The sequence below is a fragment of the Saimiri boliviensis genome, chromosome 15, assembly GCF_048565385.1.
Source record: "Saimiri boliviensis isolate mSaiBol1 chromosome 15, mSaiBol1.pri, whole genome shotgun sequence".
In the NCBI taxonomy this organism is placed as follows: Eukaryota; Metazoa; Chordata; class Mammalia; order Primates; family Cebidae; genus Saimiri; species Saimiri boliviensis.
In genome coordinates, this window is record NC_133463.1 from 25,354,030 (window position 1) to 25,377,504 (window position 23,475).

At 43.5% G+C, this 23,475-nt stretch overlaps 2 protein-coding genes across 2 annotated transcripts in view; one reads left to right on the top strand and one right to left on the bottom strand.

Annotated features, from left to right (window-relative positions):
* Positions 1 to 7,583: 7,583 nt before the first annotated feature.
* RPL7 (ribosomal protein L7) lies at positions 7,584 to 11,661 on the bottom strand. Its single transcript, XM_039464609.2, has 7 exons — positions 11,571 to 11,661; positions 10,670 to 10,781; positions 10,197 to 10,363; positions 9,403 to 9,540; positions 9,208 to 9,317; positions 8,683 to 8,892; positions 7,584 to 8,368 (listed from the first exon to the last, which is right to left on the bottom strand). The coding sequence occupies exons 1-6, from the start codon at positions 11,615 to 11,617 to the stop codon at positions 8,684 to 8,686; spliced, it is 783 nt and encodes a 260-aa protein (XP_039320543.1). The 5' UTR covers positions 11,618 to 11,661; the 3' UTR covers positions 7,584 to 8,368; position 8,683.
* Positions 11,662 to 12,536: 875 nt separating this feature from the next.
* Positions 12,537 to 23,475, top strand: part of RDH10 (retinol dehydrogenase 10) — a 31,539-nt gene continuing 20,600 nt past the window's right edge. The window contains exons 1-2 of the mRNA XM_003942627.4: positions 12,537 to 13,556; positions 15,137 to 15,372. Coding sequence (XP_003942676.1) covers positions 13,268 to 13,556; positions 15,137 to 15,372 — 525 coding nt within the window. The 5' untranslated portion in view covers positions 12,537 to 13,267. The remainder of the gene's footprint in view (positions 13,557 to 15,136; positions 15,373 to 23,475) is intronic.

The following is a 23,475-nucleotide window of genomic DNA, read 5'->3' on the forward strand; positions in this document are numbered from 1 at the left end:
AACAAACTTTTCTATGTTAAATCACAAAAATGTTGGGATCTGTTTGTCACTACAGCTAGCAATAGGCTAATACATGTGACTTTTTATTCTCAAATAATATAGTACCCACTTATATTCATCAAGCATGCATGATACACAAATCAATGTGTCACATGTATAAAAACCAAAAAAAACTAAAGAGAGATTTTGTCTGCACAGAATTTCCAGTCCAGAAGAAAAAACAGTAGCCATTCATATAGCTATAATACAAAGCAGTGTGTATAGATTAAAGCCTTGGGAAACATACAAAGTATTAGAGGAGTTAAAAGGAGGAAGACATTACTTTCAGATTCAAAAAAAGACTTTAAAGAAATTAGAAAATGGCCTTTAAATAGGATTTAGACAAGCAGAAAATTAGGTAGAGGCATTCCAGGAAAAGATACTGATGGGAAATATGTCATGGAGAATGGAATATAAGTACTCTGGATTGCTGAAGGGAGGGGTTCAGAATAAAGGCAGTGTGAGAATAATGAAATGATAAATTGGATGAGATTACAGACAAATCTGAATGCTGGACAAAGTGGTCTGTATTTTCTTGAGTAATGTGGAACCACAGAACGGAGGTATAGTATATATTCTGAACGGAGGTAGGGCTTCTATTCACAGCTATGCTTTAGAAAAAGTAATATGGCAGAAACTGGAGCACAAAAGAGAAATTACAAGGCAATCCTAATAGTCTAGAGCACTTAGAGTGGTCATAGTAAGAATGCAAGACTGATGAACGAATTTGGGAAATTTGGCAGAGAAAAAGGTGTCAAAGTTGACTGAGGCTGGGAACTGAGGTAAGTGAGAAAATTATAGAACCATGAATTAAATTCAAAGAGGACATGCTATGTTCTCACTCTTAAGTGGGTGTTGAACAACGAGAACACATGGACACAGGGAGGGGAACATCATACACTGGGGCCTCTCAGGAGGTGGGGGGCTAGGGAAGGGATAGCAGGTTTGGGGGGATTAGGGGAGGGATAGCATTAGGAGAAATACCTAATGTAGATGACAGGGTGATGGATACAGCAAACCGCCATGACACATGTATATACCTATGTAACAAACCTGCATGTTCTACACATGTACCCCACAACTTAAAAGTATAATAAAAACATGCTAGTCTGGAGGTGGAGGGCAACAAGGAGTTCTGTTTTAGAAAAAAGTGAGTATAAGACATCCAATGGAGATATATAATCTGGACCTATGCAATAGGAAGTGAGGTGCACAGGTTTGGTCTGAAGATGAAAATGTTAAGAGTTATTATCTATTTACATGTGTGAAATAAGGCCAGAGACTGTAATAAAATTTGCAAAGGAGATTTGAGAGAAAGAAGAAAGCCAGAGATTTCCTTAAAATATATGCAAGGCAGGAAGAAGAAGAGAAGGCAGAGAAGTAATGGAGGGGCAGACAGTTCAGGGGAACCAATGTCATAAAAAGCACTGGACCATGTTTAATTCTACAAGTTACTGGAGAAGGGAACTATTAAGAATATTACTGTAACAACAAATACACAATCCAATTTAATCATCGAGCCACCCAATGAAACACAGATTCCAGTCAATGACTGAGCAGGGATTCAGGCCCTGCAAAGAACCCAGGCACTGAAGTAAAATGAACTTGGATTCTAATCTTAACTGTGCCCCTCGAGGGCTGCAGAACCACAGGGTCATGATTAAAATAATTCTTTCTCTGACTCTCATAGGTCTGTGAGAATTACATTTTAAAATGCATGTGAAGTGTTCAGTACAGTATCTGACATGTTATAAACACTAAGTGGAAGCTAGTCTCTTCTTTTAAAGAATAATAAATACAGATTTTTCTCAATACAGTCTGTTGATGAAAAGACAAATCATTCAAGGTTCTTAATGGCAAGATTCTATCAAAATTTTTAAATGTGCATACATTGGACTTAGCACTTCTGCTTCAAGGAAATTATTCTATAGAAGTGTTCCCATGTGTAAGAATGTCTATTGTTGCATTGTTTGTAATAGGGAAAAATTGGAACCAATCTCAATGAGGAATAGTCACATAAACGAATACATCTGTACTATGAAATACTCAGTGCAGACCTAAGTAAACTGACACGAATGGTATTCTCCATCATGTCTTAAATGAGAAAAGAAATTTCTCAAAATAATTCATGAATCTGTGATGATCAGAAAACAAAGGGAAAAATAGAAGGATGAACCCCAGATTAATTCCAACAAGGATTAAAAAGTTAAAAAAGGTGCAGACATCTCCTTTCTAACTCCATATACTTCTGTACTGTTTCAATAAGTACTAATACTTCATAATGTAATTTGAAAAATGTAAGGAAGAATTTTAAAAAAAGTCAGAGTATTTCTGAAGAAACACCATTGTAAGTAACAAGAGATTTTAACTCATTAACAATGTACAAAAGAAGTCAATAAAGAGGAACAAGGATTTGTGTGCTTCAGGGATTATAGTACCCTAAAAGTTCTCACAAAATTGTTTGCATTTGTCTGGGGAGAAGCTCCAGTTTTTATGATGTCTATGATCCCAAAAAAGTTATATGGGAAAATGAGCAGTCCTATGGAAAAGACTACCTGTGTTACAGAAATAATTTCTAGTAATTTTAACTCCTGGTGAAAAAAGTAACACATACACACAAATGATAGGTAAATCAGAAATGGTTCACAGTAAAATTGGCAACAGAAACAGCATTTTAACAATATAACTGGGTTGGTTTCCCATGTTCCACTGCACGGCTGGGTACAAGTGTGGAAGAAGGGAGACACAGGGGTAGGCAAGGGAAAAAAGTAAACACATTCCCCCTACTCCGGTTTAAGGCTGGGAGGGTCAATCTGCAAGGGTGTGTCCACTTAAGTGACAGATGTAAGTACTTACTACTTCGTCAGGTCCTCATGCACAGGCCTTTCCACCAGCTTCCATCATAAAGTGCATCTAGAGCATCCTCGGAGTGACCCATGTCCCTCTCTGAGCCTCAGTGTCCCCTTCATGGGAGGGAGTCGGACTAGATAACCTCCGGACCTGACCTCCCATCCCACCCTGACCTGGCAAGTCCCCTGTCCCTCCCACTTCTTGGTCAGGGCTTGCCATGGGATGGGCCAGCCACCCGCACTCACTGTTCTGGCAGCTGCACCGAGGGGAGGGACTTCTTCACGATCCTGGCCCTCGGGACCCAGGTCGGAGGCTCCGGCAGCTGGGGCAGCTGGGGCAGCTGAGGCAGCTGAGGCAGCGGGGGCAGCAGGCCGTGTGGGAGCCGGCGGCGGCCCGGGGCCCACCCGAGCCCCTGGCCCAACCTGGCCTCGTTGGTGGGCTGGCTACGGCGGCAGCGCGGGACTAGCGGGGCAGGCGGTGCAGGTGGCCGCGGGCTCCCACGCTCACCGGTCCTGGGGCGAGCATGACCCGCAGCCAGTAGCCCGGTGACGCTTGGCCGGGCCTGGGCAGCGTCTCCCGAGGCTGCGGCCCTGCCTGCCCGACGCGCACCAGTTAGTTGCTAGGCATCCTAGTTCCAGAGCAAGGGGCCCAGTGCTAGGGTTCCAGGCCATGATGGTGCTTGGACAGCTAGGACAGCAGAGGCCACCGGGACTCTTCAACCAGTACTAGAGTGCCTCCGCCTTCAGGTCACTGCTGCTGAGGATGGGAAACGAGGTTGGGGAGCGACCTGAAACAAAGCTAGGTGAACACTGGTCAGTGGGGGCCCATTGGCAAACAGCACCAGGCAGCGTGTATAGGGTGCAGAGAAGGCAGCTGGACAAGCGTGGTGTCTCAATTTTCTGGTTGTTTGCACATCGGCTTGTATCAAAGACCTGTTTTTCACATTCAAAATAACCAGGCTTTCCAGAGTACTGCTGAGCTGTACCTTTCAAATATTAGCCAGTTAATGCCCAATTAGCCTAATTTTTGGTAAATGACAAGGACGAGTTCCCTCACCAGTCTGCCCAAATTCCATGTTCTGACTCCTCTGTTTTGGTTACTTTGTAAAAGGTTAGGCATGTGTGCCCTCTCTGGCTTGGACAACTAGCACCCTGTCTTGCACAGTGGGATCTTAGTATCTGTACTCTTACCAGATTAAGTTATATACAACCTCTGCCTTCATGACTTGATTCCCCACTAGAGCTGCAAGATTATCCCTGGTAATACGGTTTCAGATCCCACAAAAACTGCTGAAACTGCTCTCAACACGATTTTCTCCTTTCTAATTAAGCTATACACTAGCCTTTCCTAGCTCCTTTGGTTATTTTTTTTAACACTCAAATTAGGCCTGGAATCGTTAACAGTGGCCCCACTACTTAGCTGGGTGATCCTGGGTGAGGGAAACTTAACCCACCTAATGGGGGACTAGGCTGCATATTAAAATCACGTTAAGTATTAATTAGTGGAGAAACACTAACCTAGAGTTATGTGGATTAAGTGACACACTGGCACTCAGCAAATGAGCAAGTGTTTATTAAACGGTCTCCTCTTTAGTTTTGCTAATAAACCCCTACCTGACACTTCCCAAACTCCATGCCATTTCTCAAAACTGTTCCCATCATCAGGTGACCAAATTCTGCCTCCTTTGTGAAACTTTCCAATCTTCACAGCATGAAACATCTCCTGTACTTTTATTACAAATCATTATTTCTACAAAATGCAATTTCTGAGTCCTCCAAAGTATATTATACAGATCTATATCCACAAATCCACACTCTAACCCATTCCTCCTTTTGCCACCCCCCATCACCAAACACTCAAGGACTACAATATGCCAGTAATTGAAGTCTCAAGATTTTAAATGGCTATTTTCCTGATGAGGTTAGAGTCCCTTTAAAAAGTGAAGTGCCTACAATGCACCAGGCATTGTTCTAAGTGCTAGAATACAGAAAGCTAAGACTCAAATCTTACATTGGATAATGGCTGAAGAGAAGCAAATTAAGAGTTTCAGATACTTAGAATGGCCCTCCCAACTTCCATGCCCTAATTACAGGGACCTGTAAATATGTTACTTTATGTAACAACAAAAGGGACTTTGTAGATGTGTGCTTAAATTAAGGATTTTGAGATGGGGAAATTATCCTGAATTATTCAAGTAGCCCAATGTAACTACAAACGTTTTTAATATTAAGAGGGAGGCAGGAAGATCAAAGATGATAGCAGCAGAGATGCCACAAACCAAGAAATACAAAGGGCTCCTAGAACTGAAAAAGGCAGTTTTCTCTAGCGTCCTCAAAAGAAACACAGGCCTGCTGACCCCTTGATTGATTTGGCTGTGAAACCTGTTTTAGATTTCTGACCTCCAGAAAAGTTAAAACAATAAATTAAGTCACCTAAGTTTACGGTGATTTGTTATAGCAGCAAAACTCATACATTCATTTAACACTGAGTGCCTACTACATGTCAGCAAAAGGGCAGAAATGAAAAGGCCTGGCCTTAAAGTTTATTACTTTAAGGGATGCACATGTATGAGGGGAATGTTTTGGTTCTTTGACACCAAATCTGTAAGGAAAAACAGTGGTAACAGAAAGCTGTCAATCTTTCCATGGAGGTGGGCCACAAAGACACCAGACACCCCAAGAGGCTCTATCACATCCTAAACACCCCCAGAGCACTCATTTCACTGTTATCTGTTGCCTGTCTTCCCAACACCTGAAAGCAGAGGCCATTTTCTATAATTCACTGTTGTGTGCCCATACTCAGTGCTGAAGCTATATTGCATAGCAGTATTGAACACTTTTGAGCTAGGCACTGCTCTAAGCATTTTGCATGACCTCTAACATTTAATCTTCATTAAAATCATATGAAATTAGGCACAATTATCTCCATTTTGCTGATATGGAAACTGAGACAGATTTATTGGCCCAAGCTAACAAGTAAGTGGAGACTGGATATGAACCCAAGCAGTCTGGCTTTGAAGCCAGCACTCTTAATCTAGCCACCACAAATGAACTTCAAAGAAATTAGCAGGTTAACACTGGCTAAAGGCCAGTGAGTCCAAGACAACTTCATAAAAACTGAGATCCCAGGGGACAATCCACTAGAGAAAGCCGGACCTTAGAAGGATAAACAGGAAATAAACATATATGTGGTGAAATCTTATAGAACCTACTGGGTGCCCTCACCCCTAAGGTTGGTTAGGCCTTCCAAAGAAGGATCCCTTGAAAGCAATGACATTTAGAAAAGGTGAGTTTCCCAATCAGGTGATAACCTGCATTTGAATAGATTTTACCAGCTCACATTTTCATGCCTATTACTGTCCTCAAAATCCTCTCATAAAAGCAGATTGGTTACCCCACTTTACTCCCTAGGTAATTGAGAGCTAAAGTTGTTACCTGACAGCAATGCTTTAAGTTTTTCCTATTCACAGCGTCAAGCTGCATAGGTCCCTCAAATCCCCTGCTTCAGAGTTCTTTATGGGAATCCTGGTTCTGTGCAACCCCCTCCCACATTTCCCCATCCTCTCTGGCCCTAGGCCACACTTAAAAAGTGATTTAAATGAAAAAGAAGGTTGGATATTCCAGGACTTATAAGCAGAAAAGGTGTGCACACAGGATAGTCAATGTTTTGCCCATTTTATTTCAGGTATTCCTAAATCTAAACCCCCCCTGACCAGAGGAAACAGCTTTACTACTTAGGGTGATAGTTCATCAACAGTTTTACTGACTTTAACAAATGTACCACCATGGTGGTAGGTAGTCAACAGTGGAGGTTGTACCTGTGGATACTGGGTATATGGGAATTCTACTTTCCGCTCACTTTTACTGTGAAATAAAAACTGCTCTAAAATATAAAGGCCATTAATCTTTTTTAAAAAAGCTTTGCCTAAGTATCACTTTGTACATAAAGTGCTACTTATTCCCATCCTAATGAAGACTTTCTACATTTCATGCACCCACCCACCTGCACCCAGGTTAAGTAAGCAATACGCCATCTGTACAGCTTCATTCTAATGAAGAAAGTTTCGTTAGTCTTAATTCTGACCCTGCAGAAGCCACTGATGGCCCTCATTATTCCTCTAAAACCTGGAAGCCAAACAGAGCTAACATCTGAGGTACAACCACCCTTCAGGACACTGGATGTGCAAACACTGGGAACTGTATTCTTTACCAAAGCAGTAAAACTGAATTTTAAAACTTAAAAAAAAAAACCAAACTCGCTGGGGACAGTGGGTCATGCCTGTAATCCCAACTATTCATGGAGCTGAGGCAGCATGATTGCTTGAAGCCATGAGTTCAATACCATGCTGGGGAACACAGGCTGGTGTGGGACCTCATCTCTACAAAGAAAAAAAAAAACTCTTTGGTTCTACCTAGAGATTACCGTTTAAGACAAAAAATATCTGGCAAAACATTGATACTCATATATATGTAAAATGATTTTTATAAACTTGGTTTCTCTCCAAAGTTCACTGATCCTAAACAAACTTACTAATCCAGAGAAATAGTTCCCAAAACTAGGAATAAAGAACTCAAAGAAGTTGTGTTTGTCTAGCAACCTGTGAATATTAAAAAGCAGTAAATCATTGTGGTGCAATAGTAGCAAAATAATCACCAAAGGACGGGTTTCACAATGCATCAGACCCTTGACACAAATGAGGACCACAAAACATTTTTACTTTTATTGTATGTACTTCGTGTTACACTCTATACATTGTTCACTAGTCTGAGATGATACATGACATATAGAGGAATGCTATTTATAAAATACCAAAAACCTTTCAAGTTTTTGCTCATTAATTTCACCATGTGCTCAGAAATAATTTACATCCCTGGGCACAAATTTCATTTCTTCCTTCATAGTAACCACAATATGAAACAATTATTAGTAACTAAGTATTGCAAAAGATGCAAAAGAACACAAAAATGGAATGCAAGAGGAAAACAACCCATTTACACAGTAGTTTATAAACAAGCTAAGGCCTGAGAAATCAATTTTAGAACTAAATTCAATTTTTTCCATAAACCAAAGTTATTATCTTACCTACAAATCATGTACAAATACTTGTGAAACAGGCTTAGAATAAACCCATTTTGAATCACTCAGCACAGTTCAAAGACAAAAAGCTAAGATCTTTTGTAGAGAAAAGCGTTCTTAAAACATTTCATTTTTTGCAGGGCTACCCCATAGCCTGTGCGCCCTGAGTAGCTGAGAAAAGCCTTTTAAAAACCCAAGAGATGTCCTTCACACAAACTAAACCCTGATTTTGCATGTAATGGGCTGTTGATTTGGCTTAATTTTATCACACACAGGACTTGCCACCATAGTGAAGGGAAGACAAAGGCTAACAAAAGAAATCACAAATACAACAATACATTTCAATTGAGAGCAGGTACTGTTTATTAACTGACCAGCTTAGAAAAATAATCATGGGAGACACCTGAAAGGAAAAAAACAAAACCATTAAAAATCACTTTAGGCAGCTAACAATTAACATAAACCAGACAGTTAAAATCACCCAATTTCCATTTTTAAAGAATCCCAAACTGGGCTTTCCTTTCCTCCAGAAATGTCCTCAAAAGCAGTAAACAAACCAACTGTAATCACTAAGATAGTTGATCCCTGCCCCTCAACAAAAGCATTGATTAAAATTCAATCAAACCCCCATCAATATTTAATGGAGAAAGTATTCAAGATTGCTAACCACTTTTACTCTAGGGTTAACTCCATCTTTCTCAGGATGTAGTCTCTCACCTTAGTTCATTCTTCTAATAAGCCTGTTGATCTGATCCTCCCTGTTGCCTGCATCTCCACCTTCTACAAAATGGGTGGTCTTTTTCTTCATTCCGCCCCGTGGAGAAGATAATTTAAAGGGCCACAGGAAGTTATTTGCTTCTTTGAAGCGTTTTCCAACAGTATAGATCTCATGAATCAAATCCTCCATGCAGATGATGCCATATTTTCCTAAATATTTTAAGGTTATTTTTAAGGTTATTGAAGTTGCAAAAAGTTTTGAAATTATTATTAGACTTTAGGGCACACAACAAGAGCAAATGTAGGCTGTGAGATGAAAACATACCATGAATTAACAAGGTAAATCCATGGCTTTATAGAGATTAAGGTTCAAGCTAATGAAACCATGCCTTATGTTTTCTTTAAGCTTAATCAAGAATCACAGGGAGTATGTGAAGATTCACAATAGTGAGAAATGTATGGCCACAAGAGGACAGGAAGTTATTGCATGGTCTAATACCAATCTTTCCCCCAAAAAGAACCTACCAAGAGATCGAGCAATTAGAGCATTATCTGTCAAAGCAATTCGCTTCTTTTTGATTTTGCCATAACCACGTTTGTAGATTAGTTCATTTACTGACTTCAGATTTGGGTACCTGAAATGAAAGAGCAAACATAAGTAAGGTTACTACTGTTAAAACATCTAAAATTCAGGATGCTATGTAGCCAATTTAGACTTACCCCCATGCAATATATGGCTCTACAATCCTCAGCATGTTAACTGAAGCCTTGTTGAGCTTCACAAAGGTTCCATTGAAGATTTGACGAAGGCGAAGAAGCTGCAACACCTTTCGGACCTTTGGGCTCACACCATTGATACTGTGGTGAAAAGGGATGAAAAAATACATTTGACTTTCATTGGAAAAAAAAAAAAAAATTTTTTTTTTTTTGGAGACGAAGTCTTACTCTGCTGCCCAAGCTGGAGTGCAGTGGCCCTATCTTGGCTCACTGCAACCTCCACCTCCTGGGTTCAAGCCATTCTCCTGCCTCAGCTTCCTGAGAAGCTGGAACTACAAGCACGTGCTACCATGCCCAGCTAATTTTTTTACTTAGTAGAGACAGGGTTTCACTATGTTGGCCAGGCTGGTCTTGAACTCCTGACCTCGTGATCTGCCCACCTCGGCCTCCCAAAAGTGCTGGGATCATTATACCGTGAGCCACCGGCACCAGACCTCGAAATTTTTGTTAATAGTAGCCATTACAGTTTTGAACATCAAGTCCTGCCTAAACAGATAGGAATCCTCTCGTGTTACACACTGAACTTCTGTATTATAAGAGATTAAGAGAAGGAAGAGGAGCTTGGGGAACATGGCTTGCAACTAAACCATTTGATCACCACCCTCCTTGCTCTAGCTTCCCCCAAAATAGTTACTTTGTGTTTCAGAATCAGGGCTCTTAGAAGTAACGTGAAGTTTGTTTTGTTTACCAGTGCTAACTCTCCCTTTTGAACCCGAATGAAGTAAAACTGAGCTTACCCTCTGATCCTGATGACAAACGCCAGTTTGGGTTCTGCAGGTACATAGAAGTTGCCAGCCTTCCTTGCCATCCTCGCCATTCGAATTTCAGTTCTGTACATCTGCCTATATTCCTTGTGATAATGCTTCGCTTTTTCATAGATAAGCTTCCTCCTTGCCTTTCGAAGCTGAAAATCAATCACCAGTTATTTATGATTTTTAGTTCCCAATCACAATTAACAATGCTAGTCGTTAAAAACTAAAACACTTTTCCTTTACATCTTTTCTTGCCATAGTATGCAATTACATTCTTCCCCCACCCCGCCCCCCCCCACCAAAAAAAACCCCACTACCTTCATTTAAGATTGTCACATTTGGGAGCTAAGCAATTACTAGGTACAGTTAGGAAATAAACCTTGCCAAGAACATTCATCTCATTCTCAATCCCAACAAGGCGTCTCCTTATATCCTAGTGCCTCAAAAAGTTTACTTACCATCTTTTGGGCAAACTTCTTTCTCAGGCGCTTGATCTTCAGCTCTGCGAAATTCCTCCGCTTTTTCTTAAGGGTTTCCGGCACAGCAGGAACCTTCTTCTTCTTCTTCTCTCTAAGGTTAACCAACAACAAATATTATCAATAGCTCATAAAGTTCACAGCGCTGTATTACACCCGAACTGTGCATGTGTGTTGTTTTAACAGAAATCCTTCACTGGTTTTAGCCACTCGTAAGTTTACCTGCTCTAGCTTGCTACAGTGTGCGATGCGCATTTTAACTTCACGTCAATAACCTTTAACACCAACCACATTGCCTAAAATGCAATCCCAAGTCTGACAACAGTAATACGCTTTTACCTATTCCAGCCAACAGGTCCGGCCTCCGACGACTAATTAAAAAACAAAAAACACACCAACCGCTTCATAACAAAATATACTAGCTTAAAGTTTGCTGCAAGGCACTAACCCCCCACACTAGGCTAAAAAAAACCAAAAACCAAAAAACACCGCCACTTTGGTTCAAGTCTCGGGATCCACATGTTGAAAGCAAACGCCTGGCGGCAGGGAGGCCCAGGCCAACCACCAGCCAAAGACAAACTCCATTCAGAAGCTCTGCGCCTCCCCGAAAGGCCCTCTACCGAGGACTGGGCTGTCAGCCAACCGACGGATTCCACACACACTGCACCCCGACATCTTGTTCCCAGAATCTCCAAAACCTTCGTCCTAAGGCCGCCTGCATCCCAACGCTAGCCTCGGATCCCCACTGGTGTCACAAAACGTCACAAACAAACACGGAGGTGGGCAAAGGTGCCAGCTACAACCAGAGAAAGAAAAACGGACACAAAAAGCGTCTGGCTCTGAAGATGGAGAAGGATTCTCGAGAGAACAAGAAGCGACTTACTCTACACCCTCCATCGTTCCAGCCGGAAAAAGAGGAAGTTCGCGCATGCGCACTGTCCACTTAAAGACTTCGAGAGAGAAGCCCCGCTACTCACAGGTGTCTTAGGATAAGCCGGAAAAGAATCCAGAACTAAAAAGCCGCCTAGCAGACGCCAAATTTAAAACGCCCTCATTTAGACTCTTCCAACCAACTTTCGGGTAAAACTTGTTTGAAGAAAATATATGCATTTGACTAGACTTTTTAATCACCTCAAGAGCAAAGAGTGCTGACACCTTGGCGACTCGGGGTCCTAATCCCCATGCTGCACTGACAGGATAAGGCTCGGGTTTCGCCTCATAATGTTCCCAAGACGAGCTTCACGAGGGCGAACTACAGATCCCAGCATACACCACTCCTTGCCCGCCCGGCCGGAGGGCAACGCCTGACCGGGACCGCAGGCAAGCACCGCGGCAGCTGTTCCAGCCAGGAAAATGAGAGTCTTTTGGGCCATGTTCCAAACGGCTAGCTGCAATTCGAAGTCACTTTTGGCCGCCCTCCCGGTTCCTTGCCGCGGTAGTCGTAGACTACACCCCCTTCGCCGCGCCGCGAGGTCCTTGTCGCTCCAGCCCCCAGGGCTGTCTTCGCGGCGCCTGATCGCAGGCGGGGCGGTCCGGAGTGCCCTGGTTAACGAAAAGTGGCGAGCCAGGGACCAGCGGGGACCGGACGGCTGGAGGAGGATGGCCGGGGCTCTGCTGACCGCCGAGATGGGCAGGCGAAGGCCGGGACACCCCACGGGAGGGGGCGTGAGCTGCGAAGGGAGGTGCGAAGAGGGCTGAGGTTGCGGCCACGGCCGTGTGAGAAGGGCTACCCCGCTCGGCTCCGCGGACCGCTGGCGGGCGGGGGGCTGGGCCGGGGGCGGGGTGCGCCCGGGGGCGGGGAGGCCGGGCGGAGGGAGGGCCGATGCCGAGGCTGCCGCGGGCTCTTCCCGGTCGTGGGTTATATAGCGCGGAGCGTGGAGCCCGCTCAGAGCCGGCCCGGAGCGCTCCGACTTGCAAGCGGTGCTGCGCTGCGGAGCCGGTTGCCCGAGTGACAGCCGCTGGGAGTGCAGGGCAGGGGGACGCGAGCCCTCAGGGGCAGCTGCAGGGCGTTGGGCAGCGCTCGCCTGCGCCGATCGAGTCTTCCCTTCCCGGCGCTCCGCCGCCCCGCACCCCCACTCTCCCACCCTCTCGCAACTTGGGTCGAGTTGACAACTCCTCCCGCGGCGGCCCGCTGGCCCGTGCCACCACCGCTGCGCACCCCTCCCCCGGGGTGAGAGGGAGCCGGCGCGCGGGCTCCGGGGACTATCGGGCGGCAGCGGCTTGGCCATGAGGGCAGCGCGCGTCGCCTAACTCGCGGCTGTCACTGCCACTGCAGCGGAGCCGGCCGGCCGGGCGCTGCAGGACGGTCGGGCGGCTGCCGGCAGGAGGCGCCGAGCCGGGTGACTGCCGCGGCGGGCACAGTTCTGGGCCACCGCGCCGAACCCGGGCGGGAGTGGCCCCGCGCAGGCAGGGAGCGGCGCCGCGCACTCCAGCCCGGCGGGCACCTCGGAGGTGGGCGCGGGGCGCAGCCTTCTAGTACCGGCCTCTGTGACAAGCGCCCAGACGCCGGGAGCCCGACTGCCGGGCTCGGGGTGGGCGCGGACGCAGGCACTGGGCTGGTGCGGGGCCCCGGCCGTCGCGATGAACATCGTGGTGGAGTTCTTCGTGGTCACTTTCAAAGTGCTCTGGGCGTTCGTGCTGGCCGCAGCGCGCTGGCTGGTGCGGCCCAAGGAGAAGAGCGTGGCGGGCCAGGTGTGCCTCATCACCGGCGCCGGCAGCGGCCTGGGCCGCCTCTTTGCTCTGGAGTTCGCCCGGCGCCGGGCGCTGTTGGTGCTCTGGGACATCAACACGCAGAGCAACGAGGAGACGGCGGGCATGGTGCGCCACATCTACCGCGACCTGGAGGCGGCCGACGCCGCCGCGCTGCAAGGTAACCCGGACCCGCGCGGGAGCATTGTTGGGTCAAGCCTCTCCCCACCCCGCGCCCTACCACGTCAGGCCCCAAACCCCGCTGTCGAGGAAAGGAACACCCCTCCGGTCTTCTGGGAGATGGGTGGAATTTGCTCCCTGATAAAGGAACTCTATCTCCTCTGTATTAGCAGGGGTAAGGTGTCCAGCCCTCCCAGAGGTTAGGTCTCTCAGGGGACCATTGGGGGATTTCCTAAGCCCTTTGAGGGTGGGGAAGGTGGGGGAAACTTGTTACCACGGGTTGGATCCCAGAGAAATGTCTCGCTCCGACTTAGCAAGGGGCGCGATGGGAAACTAAAGTGTCTCTGGGAAGTTCTGCCTGAAGAACTGAAGAAGCGTCTGTGTTACTGTGGACTGAACCCCTTAGACGAGGGCAGTATTGATGGTTTCACTATAACTTTAGCCAGAGGAACAGAATTACATTGTTTCGCCAGCGATAAGTGCTTTAGTTACACTCCCTGAGCGGGATTGAAAAACGCCTTGCTTCCTAAGAGAAAGCGCTTGGAGGATTTAGGCTTCTTTGTAAATATCTTTCATGTTTTTGGTCACCCCAGGAAATCTGCATTTCTGGATACTTGTTAACTAACCTGAACTCGAGATTTTTTTTTAAGCCAAAGCAAAGCCCGTAACTAATTATAAGTATTGGTCTGGGAAATTGGATAAATGGCTTTTGCTTTTAACAAAATTTTTCATTTTTAGGGAAAACATTTACCTGTATGGAGAAAATTGACTTGGGCACGACTTCTCCCCTGTATTGATAATTTATTACCAAACTTATTGATACCTGCGTTTTAAATTTAAGGGTGAAAATGTTCCATTTTCACTGGTATAGATATGGAGGGGTAGCAAATACAGATTTTTGTGCCCCCTGCCAAAACCTAAGATGAGGGTATTCATTTTCCAGGATACCGATTTTGGTTTTTAAATTGTCAAGTTCTTATGTGGTAAAATTGTATATTTACCTATAACTTGATTTGTGAGAATACTTCTCAGAGGACTTGGTACCCCAGTTAGAACAAACCAGTGACGCCTACTTCTTCATTAGAAATTGTGGATTCATTCTTGGCTTTGGATGCTTTCAGATTACTAATTGCAGTTTTGATTTGTGAACCTTAAAGTGAGTTTCCATTTTGAGGGTTCTCATAATAAAGAGTAAGACTGTTTCTGGCCACTGTTTCCCCCAAAAAGAGGAGTATGTAGTGTGTGTGTTCTCTGAACTCTGGGCTGAGATCAGTTCTTTGCAGGTGTCTTTAGCTCCAGCAAGCTGATCCCATGTGGTCTACTTGTATTGGGGTTGTCACAATTACATGACTTTCCTCTCAGCAAAGTTATCCAGTAAATTGCTGTAATTCCCAGAGACTTCATGGGAGGAAAGCAGCTGTAAGCTCAGTCGTTGGCAAGCCTTGCGGCGTTAGAAATTTGAAGCTCACTGTAGTATTTTTGTTTTGTGTGATCTTTGTCCTACTGATCACCATGTGACTCACTTTCTGCACTCCCTTCTCTTTTCCATTTTTTTCTCCTCATCTGGACTTCTGAGGACAGCTGGGAATGGTGAGGAAGAAATTCTGCCCCACTGTAACTTGCAGGTTTTTACCTACACCTGTGATGTGGGGAAAAGGGAGAATGTCTACCTGACAGCTGAAAGAGTGCGCAAGGAGGTTGGCGAAGTGTCGGTCCTGGTCAATAATGCTGGTGTGGTCTCTGGGCATCACCTTCTGGAATGTCCTGATGAGCTAATTGAGAGAACCATGATGGTCAATTGCCATGCACACTTCTGGGTAAATATAAACATCCTTGTTTTCTTTGCTGGGCCCTCCTCAGTGAAAAAGTTGGGAAGAAGAGAGACTTCAATGTCAGCCTGAAAGCCACCTGTACTCTTTCACCACCAGATCTCCTTAGCTCTTCCCTATGGTGAATTGCAGTGTATGCTGGTTACTATTGAGTTGTTTGCCACCCCTCCCAATCCCCCAACTCAGTAGTTTTGAGAGGGCAGAGGATTGAACATTTTGAACTAGTTTGAAAGATTGCCATAAAAATAACAAGAGGGAGCGTAAAACCCTGGGTTTGTTTATTTTACTTTCTGTTGAGTTTATAAAACATTGGTTGTTCTTATGAATTCCTGAAGTCAGGATTTAGGCTTCCAAATTACTGCTCAGCCACATTTTGGAAAGTGCCAGAGATTCTGAAGTCAGCATTTGTGGTCTGTTGGGAGTGGCCAGGCCACCCTGGCAGTCACATCGCATCCCCTGACCATCCACAGGGTCCAGGGCATCTTCCTGTTGGAGGACACCACAGGACTCTCTTGGGTTAGACGGTGCCTCGCAAATATCATCCTGATAGGACTCTAGAGAGGGGAAGTGAGGTGATGAAACCTGGTAAGCTGGGGATTTAAACGATGTCCACTTCTAACCATTAAACAACGTCAGCATCTACAAAGGGGAACGGGGCCTTCTGCTGTTTTAGGGCAAAAGTAACCCCTGTTTTTCAGCTCAACTTGTCTTCCGTAAAGGTAGGTGTGACTCTCTTCCCCTATAACTCTGTACACTGCTGACCCACTTTATGCTCTTTTTCCTTGCAGTATTTTCCCTTTGCTTTTGTAGACAGGTAAGAGTCAATAAAGAAGGAGTAAAGAAATAGGGTTCTGCTTTTTTTTTTTTTTTCCATAGGAGGATTAGCCTTCTAATAGAACATAGCAAAGAACCGTTTCTCCTAAATAGGTCACATTAAACCTCATTAATTTTTTAGCAACTGCTTAAAAACTTAATCTGGCTTTAGAAGTACTTATTCAAATGTTGTTCCTCAAACATCAAACCTTTTCTCTGCTCTTGGAGGAAGCTTATTTTAATGTTTTATTTCTAAACATGAACTTTATTGTATTTTATTTATTTATTTATTTTTGAGATGAAGTTTGGCTCTTGTTGCCCAGGCTGGAGTGCAATGGTGTGATCTCAGCTTACTACAACCTCTACCTCCCAGGTTCAAGCAATTCTCTTGTCTCAGCCTCTCGAGTATCTGGGATTGCATGCCACCACACCCGGCTAATTTTGTATTTTTAGTAGAGACAGGGTTTCACCATGTCAGGCTGGTCTGGGACTCCTGACCTCAGGTGATCTGCCCGCCTCGGCTTCCCAAGGTGCTGGGATTACAGGCATGAGCCATTGCACTTGGCCAACATGAACTTTATTTAATTCATTTCCAAACCTCTAGAAATGAATATGCAAATGACCTGACCTAACTTATCTATGTTTTAAACAAGCAAGAAGATCACCAAATATGGTTTGGGGAACTTAAGCTTGCCTATAGGTGTGTGTTGTGTTCAGTGGGGGTGGGGAACTGAATTAAAGACCTTTGCGTTGCTGGGTCCCCAGGAACAGGCAGCAGGTGTCAAAGGGGTGGATTAGATGAGTAAAAGGCAGTTCAACCAAATAAACTTGGCATAGAGTTTATCAATTCTATGTACGTTTATGATTGATCCTGAGTAAAACAACTACCATTTGAAATGAAATACATACATAAGTGGGAGGCAGAGTATCATCTTCATACTTAAAGAATGGTAAGGATGAAGCTGCCATTAAAAACTGCAGTTGAGGCCAGGCGCGGTGGCTCAAGCCTGTAATCCCAGCACTTTGGGAGACCAAGGTGGGGTGGATCACAAGGTCAAGAGATCGAGACCATCCTGGTCAACATGGTGAAACCCCGTCTCTACTAAAAAAAAAAATACAAAAAAATTAGCTGGGCATGGTGGCGCGTGCCTGTAATCCCAGCTACTTGGGAGGCTGAGGCAGGAGAATTGCCTGAACCCAGGAGGCGGAGGTTGCAGTGAGCCAAGATCGCGCCATTGCACTCCAGTCTGGGTAACAAGAGTGAAACTCCGTCTCAAAAAAAAAAAAAAAAAAAAAAAACTGCAGTTGATTTAAGTCAGCCTTAAACAATTACAGCACTGTTGGTAGGTTCATTATGAACCACAGACACTGACTGGGATTGCTTTCTTCAGTAACCTTTGACTAAGATGATGCAAGACTACCTAACTATAAACTTTTACCTACAGCCAGTATTCTGAAGTTTAGCCATCTTGCCTACTTTCTCTGCATGATTATTTTACCGAATCTTAAAATTTCAAATGTAATCAGGTTTTTAAAGAAACCCCATACAATCTGCTGTTAAGTACTTAAAACAAGAAAGCAGATCCAGGAAGACACTGGATAAAATGAGTGCTTAACTTACTGTCTTTTTAATATGAGGCTACTTTTTAACATAAGGAAGAAATCAAATCAAATCTCTAAATAGAAAAATTATTCTGGACCTGAATCTGTATACCAAGGAGCACCTTCCTAGAGTCATAACTATGCTTTGAGATGTTGCTTAACCACACAATTTAGTGAGTTCTTGGAAGCCTTGATAATAATGACGTCACTTTGTGTTAAAATATGGGAGGCTCCTGAATTCTCCAGCTGTTTTTCCTCTAAGCATCTAAACTTAAGAATTTATTTTCAATATTGAGTCAGAAAATTCATTTTAAAGTTAGAATTTGACTTCTTGCAGAAATTTACATCTTTTGAGAAGTTCTGATTCAGCAAGCAAAATTAAAAAAAAAAAGTGTATATATATATATATATATATATATATATATTTTTTTTTTTTTTTTTTTTTTTTTTTTTTTGAGATGGAGTCTTGCTGTGTAGCCCAGGCTGGAGTACGTTGGTGTGATCTCAGCTCACTGCAACCTCCGCCTCCTGGGTTTAAGCAATTCTCCTGCCTCAGCCTCCTGGGTAGCTTGAACTACAGGCGCACACCACCACGCCCAGCTAATTTTTTTTTGAATTTTTAGTAGAGACGGGATTTCACCATGTTGGCCAGGATAGTCTCAATCTCTTGACCTCAGGATCCGCCTGCCTCAGCCTCCCAAAGTGCTGGGATCACAGGCTTGAGCCACCACACCCGGCCAACACAGTATAATTTTTACAGTGAATTTTGTAACAGGTGTTAAGGAATGTTGTAAGAACCACCTGAATTCACCTTCCCTTCCAGTTGTCCTCTCAGGCAAAATGTTGGTGGCAGCTTTTCAAAGATGTGTTGATATTGTCATGTGCTATTTTCTTACCAGAAAAAATAATGAGTGTGTCTTTTTACTATATCTGGGTGTGGAAAAGAAGTTACCCCATGCATTTTTAAAAGTCCATCAGCTGAGCAAAGAACTGTTCAGTCATTTGAACAGATCATCCTGAGCCAGACGTTTAAGTAACAGTTAATATCTGTTTTCATAAATAACAAATAATTATGTTCATCCCGACTCGGAGCAAAAGTGAGTGAAATAGAAAACCATGTGGACTTTGACTGAAAAGCTGTGGGCACTCCCAAACCAGTCTGCATACTATTCCCCCTACCTGAGACACCCTCTTCCTCCATTCTGCATGTCTTTTAAGGCTCAGCTGAAGTTCTCAATATAACCTTTCCTCGCTGCTGCAGCACTTCTGGCCTTTTTGGATATTAGAGTTTGCAAGAATCCAGAGACCTTTTTGTTTTCCAGTGAAGCAGGGGTTAAATGACTTGTCTAAGGTTTTTCTTTTCTTTCCATTAATCTGTCACAGGATTTGTTGTCATTCTCCCAAAGTACATGGCAAGCTGTCTGAAGGCAGTTTGTTGTATACATCTTTCGTTTTCCTCTGCCTGGAACACCTCTCTTCTTAAGTCACTCAATAAATATTTGATAATAATAGGCTTAAATGTTTAGAAGGTAACCTATTCAGATAATACTCACATGGGTCTGTGTTCTGAGGTTTTAAATGTAAGCCTTATGGGCTGGGCATGGTGGCTCATGCTTGTAATCCCAGAACTATGGGAGGCCAATGCAGGTGGATCACTTGATGTCAAAAATTTGAGACCAGCCTGGCCAACATGGAGAAACCCTATCTCTACTAAATACAAAAAAAAATTAGCCAGGTATGATACTGTGAGCCTGTAATACCAGCTACTCAGGAGGCTGAGGCAGACGTTGCAGTGAGCAGACATGGCACCACTGCACTCCAGCCTAGGTGACAGACAGATTGAGACTCCATCTCAAAAAAAAAAAAAAAGGAAAAAGGTGAGCAATATGTTGGACTAAAGCTGTGTAAGACCATTATTGCAAAACAGGGTTGTCTTATATTTTCTTTTGTTTTCCTGCATAACTTTTCATTCTCTCTGTCCCACATGTGTTCTCACTTTTACTGTAGTGTATTAGAACTCTGCTCATTGGTGTGAGGCTAGTGACTTTGAGAAGGGTGGTGTTGGTTTGCCAATTTGAGTCAAGCTCACATTGAATGTGTAACAGCTATTTATAATTACCAATGATCAGCCCTCAAAAAGAGAACCCCCATAGCAATTCTTTCCTTTCTTCTTAGCCATGTACCGTTTCTGTACCCTTTGGAAGCCTTTCCTCAGCCTGGCATAATTCTATACAGCCTTCCAGTCTGTTATGACACTACATCTTCCAATGTTGTTCCATCACCAGTAGCTCTCCTAGGAAGCTTATCCTGGTCAACAGTCAAGAAGTGATAGATTTGGGGTAGGTTCTAGTCAGCACAATCTACTGTGAAACACTCAGTACAAGACCGTGGAAAATGAATGCACTATTGTGCACTTCTTTTTTTTTTTTTTTTTTTTTTTGAGACAGTTTCGCTCTTGCTACCTAGGCTGGAGTGCAATGGCGCGATCTCGACTCACCGCAACCTCCGCCTCCTGGGTTCAGGCAGTTCTCCTGCCTCAGCCTCCTGAGTAGCTGGGATTACAGGCATGTGCCACCATGCCCAGCTAATTTTTTGTATTTTTAGTAGAGACGGGGTTTCACCATGTTGACCAGGATGGTCTCGATCTCTTGACCTCGTGATCCATCCACCTCGGTCTCCCAAAATGCTGGGATTACAAGCTTGAGCCACCACGCCCCGCCACTATCATGCACTTTAACACTAGCATAGAAATTATTCATGTGGGCTTTCTGTATCTGGGTGAGATGTAAAAACTTGAAAGATACCTCTCTTGGGCAGGGCATAGTGACTCAAGCCTGTAATCCCAACATTTTGGGAGGCTTAGGAGGGTGGATCACTTTTATCCAGGAGTTCAAGTCCAACCTCAGCAACATAGCTAAACCCTGTCTCTACCAAAATACAAAAATTATCTGGGTGTGGTAGCAGCATGTGCCTGTAATCCCTGCTCCTGAGGAGGCTGAGGTGGGAGGATCGCTTGAGCCCAAGCGATGCAGACTGCAGTGAGATCACAACACTGCACTCCAGCTTGGGTGACAAGAGCCAGACCCTATTTCAAAAGGAAAAGAAAAATACTTCTCTGTATTCTACTTTGAAATATGGAACGCGGGTCTCCATGCAAACCCATATTTCCCTCAAAATATTAACATTGCTTTACTTGTTGTTTTTTAAGAGGAGTAGAATCTTAGCTCGCTATTTCTAAAAGCCAAAGTTTATATGTAGATCCTTTTTTTTACCAAAGAGCTGCATTTGGTCTTTATACATGAGCAGCAAATTGATTCCTGCTTAACCAAAAGAGGGAAGCAAAAGCATTTAACTCCAGGCCTTTTATGTTCTGAAGAATTTTTGCATGGTAAAGAACTAAATCTGTCAAATAGCTAGTAAGTAATTTACTTCTATTGATATGGTAGTCAGACAAGATAATTGGTAGTTAATTAATAGACCACTTAACTTAAAAGGTTTCACAGTTTTAAAATACTAATTACTGAATTAAGCATTTATCTATATCCAAATGTCTAAAGTCTATTTAGTTAAAATCTATCCAGGAAAAGTAAAAGCCCACCAGCTAGATCTGAGTAATGTAGCACTTAAAGACATTAGTGCTATGGTTGTACCTAATATCTCATGAATGGTCCCTAATCATTAATGTTTAGGTTCTTATGTGATTTACTGGTTTTTAATTGCACATACTGCATTCTTCTGTTCTCTGGTTAGAGAAACCTAGTTTCTTCAAGGCTTTGTAGATTTAGAATTTTAAAAATAATTTCTAAAGTACTCATAAAAATATTTGGCCAGTATTTCTTCCTCCTGACCATAATAACTGTAAGACAATAAAGAGTATTGATTCCCTATCTTAAGATAGCCACTAAACACTTGGAATTCACTGCCTATTTTTAAAAGTCTTCGCTAGAACTGGTTTCTGTTATTAAATATGTAAGTATTAAAATGTTTGAACTTTAGAAATACTTTCAGTGTCTTAAAAAGAGTTGTAATTTGACATGGGGTAAGCATACTTTATCTTATTCTTGTAGTCACAGTTGAAAACTGAGTAAAACATCTCTTTTGTGATAGCAACGGCTTGATACCTGGCTTGATACTTGTATACCTATATGCAAAATAGGATCACATGCTCATCGAACTCTGAGTTTCTGTATTTGATATATTACATGCTGGGCCCAAATCTATTGCTACTAGAAATCAAAATCTATGACATGATAAAATATCGCTTAAAGCAGCTGTTATGAATAGGGAACCAGATGCTATATCAGATAAAAAGTTCCCCAACACCTTTGATATGTTCTAATCTGTGTCTGTTTATCTCAGTTGTTTAAAAAATACTGCTTAATAACCAGTGTTGTTAATTCTAACCTGAATGAAAAAAAAGTAGCAATGCTCTCCTCATTGCCAAATCCTGGGTGTAACTTTGCCTTTCTACAGAATGTGACCCTCTTGACCGTCTCCTTGAAACTCAAGTGCTTTAGCTTCCATGATAAGCCCACTTTGTCCTGCTTCTCTGTCTGCCTTCCAAATCCTTTAAGCCTCCCCACCTCTGAATTGTAATGACTGTTTAGTAGTGTATGCTCAGACCTCTTTTCACTCAGAACCTCCTTGTAGCTGGGTAATCTATTTCAGTGGCTTCAACTGTGATTTCTAGGATAGGTCTCAAGTTCATACAACTACCTTGACTGCTCCACACACACTCTTAAAGCAGCGTGTCACAAAACTGAACAAACTCCTCTTCCTTTGCTCCTTTTTCTGGTCACCAGGCTTAGAAACATCAGCATTATGTTCACCTGTCCAGCCTGAACACATTCATGGGTCCCCAAATCCCAACTATTCTCTTGCCCCACTGTGTTCCAATGTATCCCTCCTTTCCTTTCCTGTTTCCTCCTGTGGGCCTCCATCACCTCTTGCCTGGACTCTTAAAAGTGCCTGCGATCCTCTTTACCTGTGTTCATTTTTTGCTTTCCAACCTAGGGTCACCTAAGCAGCCTTGAGTTTGTTATCTGCCTGCTTAAAACCCTTGTTTGACCATATTGTTCACAGCGTGAAGTCCAGGCTCATTAGCATGGCATCCCGGGCCTTCCAAAGCTGATTTCCACCTGCTTTTCCAGGTCAGAACCTATTTTATCCCCTCATCTACTGTAAACTTCAGACGGGCTGGACTCCTCACTGTGCCTGGGGAGAGCCTTGCACATTACGCTTCACATGAGAGCCTCTGCTTGGCTGTTCTGCTATTTGAGTCTTGTTTTACTTGAAGACAGCAGAAGTTGAATAGTTCAGAAAAAATCTATCACTACTCCTGAGAAAGAAAAGCACAAATTCAACATATTTTCATGTTCACTTAATAATATCTTTATATATTAAGGTGGCAGTCCCTGTAAAATAGCCATGAAATTCTTGGCTCAGGGAATGGCCCTTTCTTGTTTGATCATGTAGTGAGTTGTGCCATTTATCTCAATTCCTGGAAGGAAGCAAAGTCGGTATTTGTTCTTTTCTGCCTCATTATCTCTACATACCAGGCTTTATCCATTATCTGCCCAAATAGAAATTAATCTATAGGATATGTCAAAGTGGAAGCATTGTGTAGCCCATGCTAATGCTAACACTAACTGAATAGCTTTCTCAAAAAGACTGAAT

Coding starts and splice junctions, on each gene's coding strand:
- RPL7 (XM_039464609.2), bottom strand. CDS start 11,617: ATGCGCGAACTTCCTCTTTTTCCGGCTGGAACGATGGAGGGTGTAGA. Junction 10,782..11,570: donor GGAACGATGGAGGGTGTAGA/GTAAGTCGCTTC, acceptor GGTTAACCTTAG/AGAGAAGAAGAAGAAGAAGG. Junction 9,541..10,196: donor TTTGTCATCAGGATCAGAGG/GTAAGCTCAGTT, acceptor TTTTCACCACAG/TATCAATGGTGTGAGCCCAA.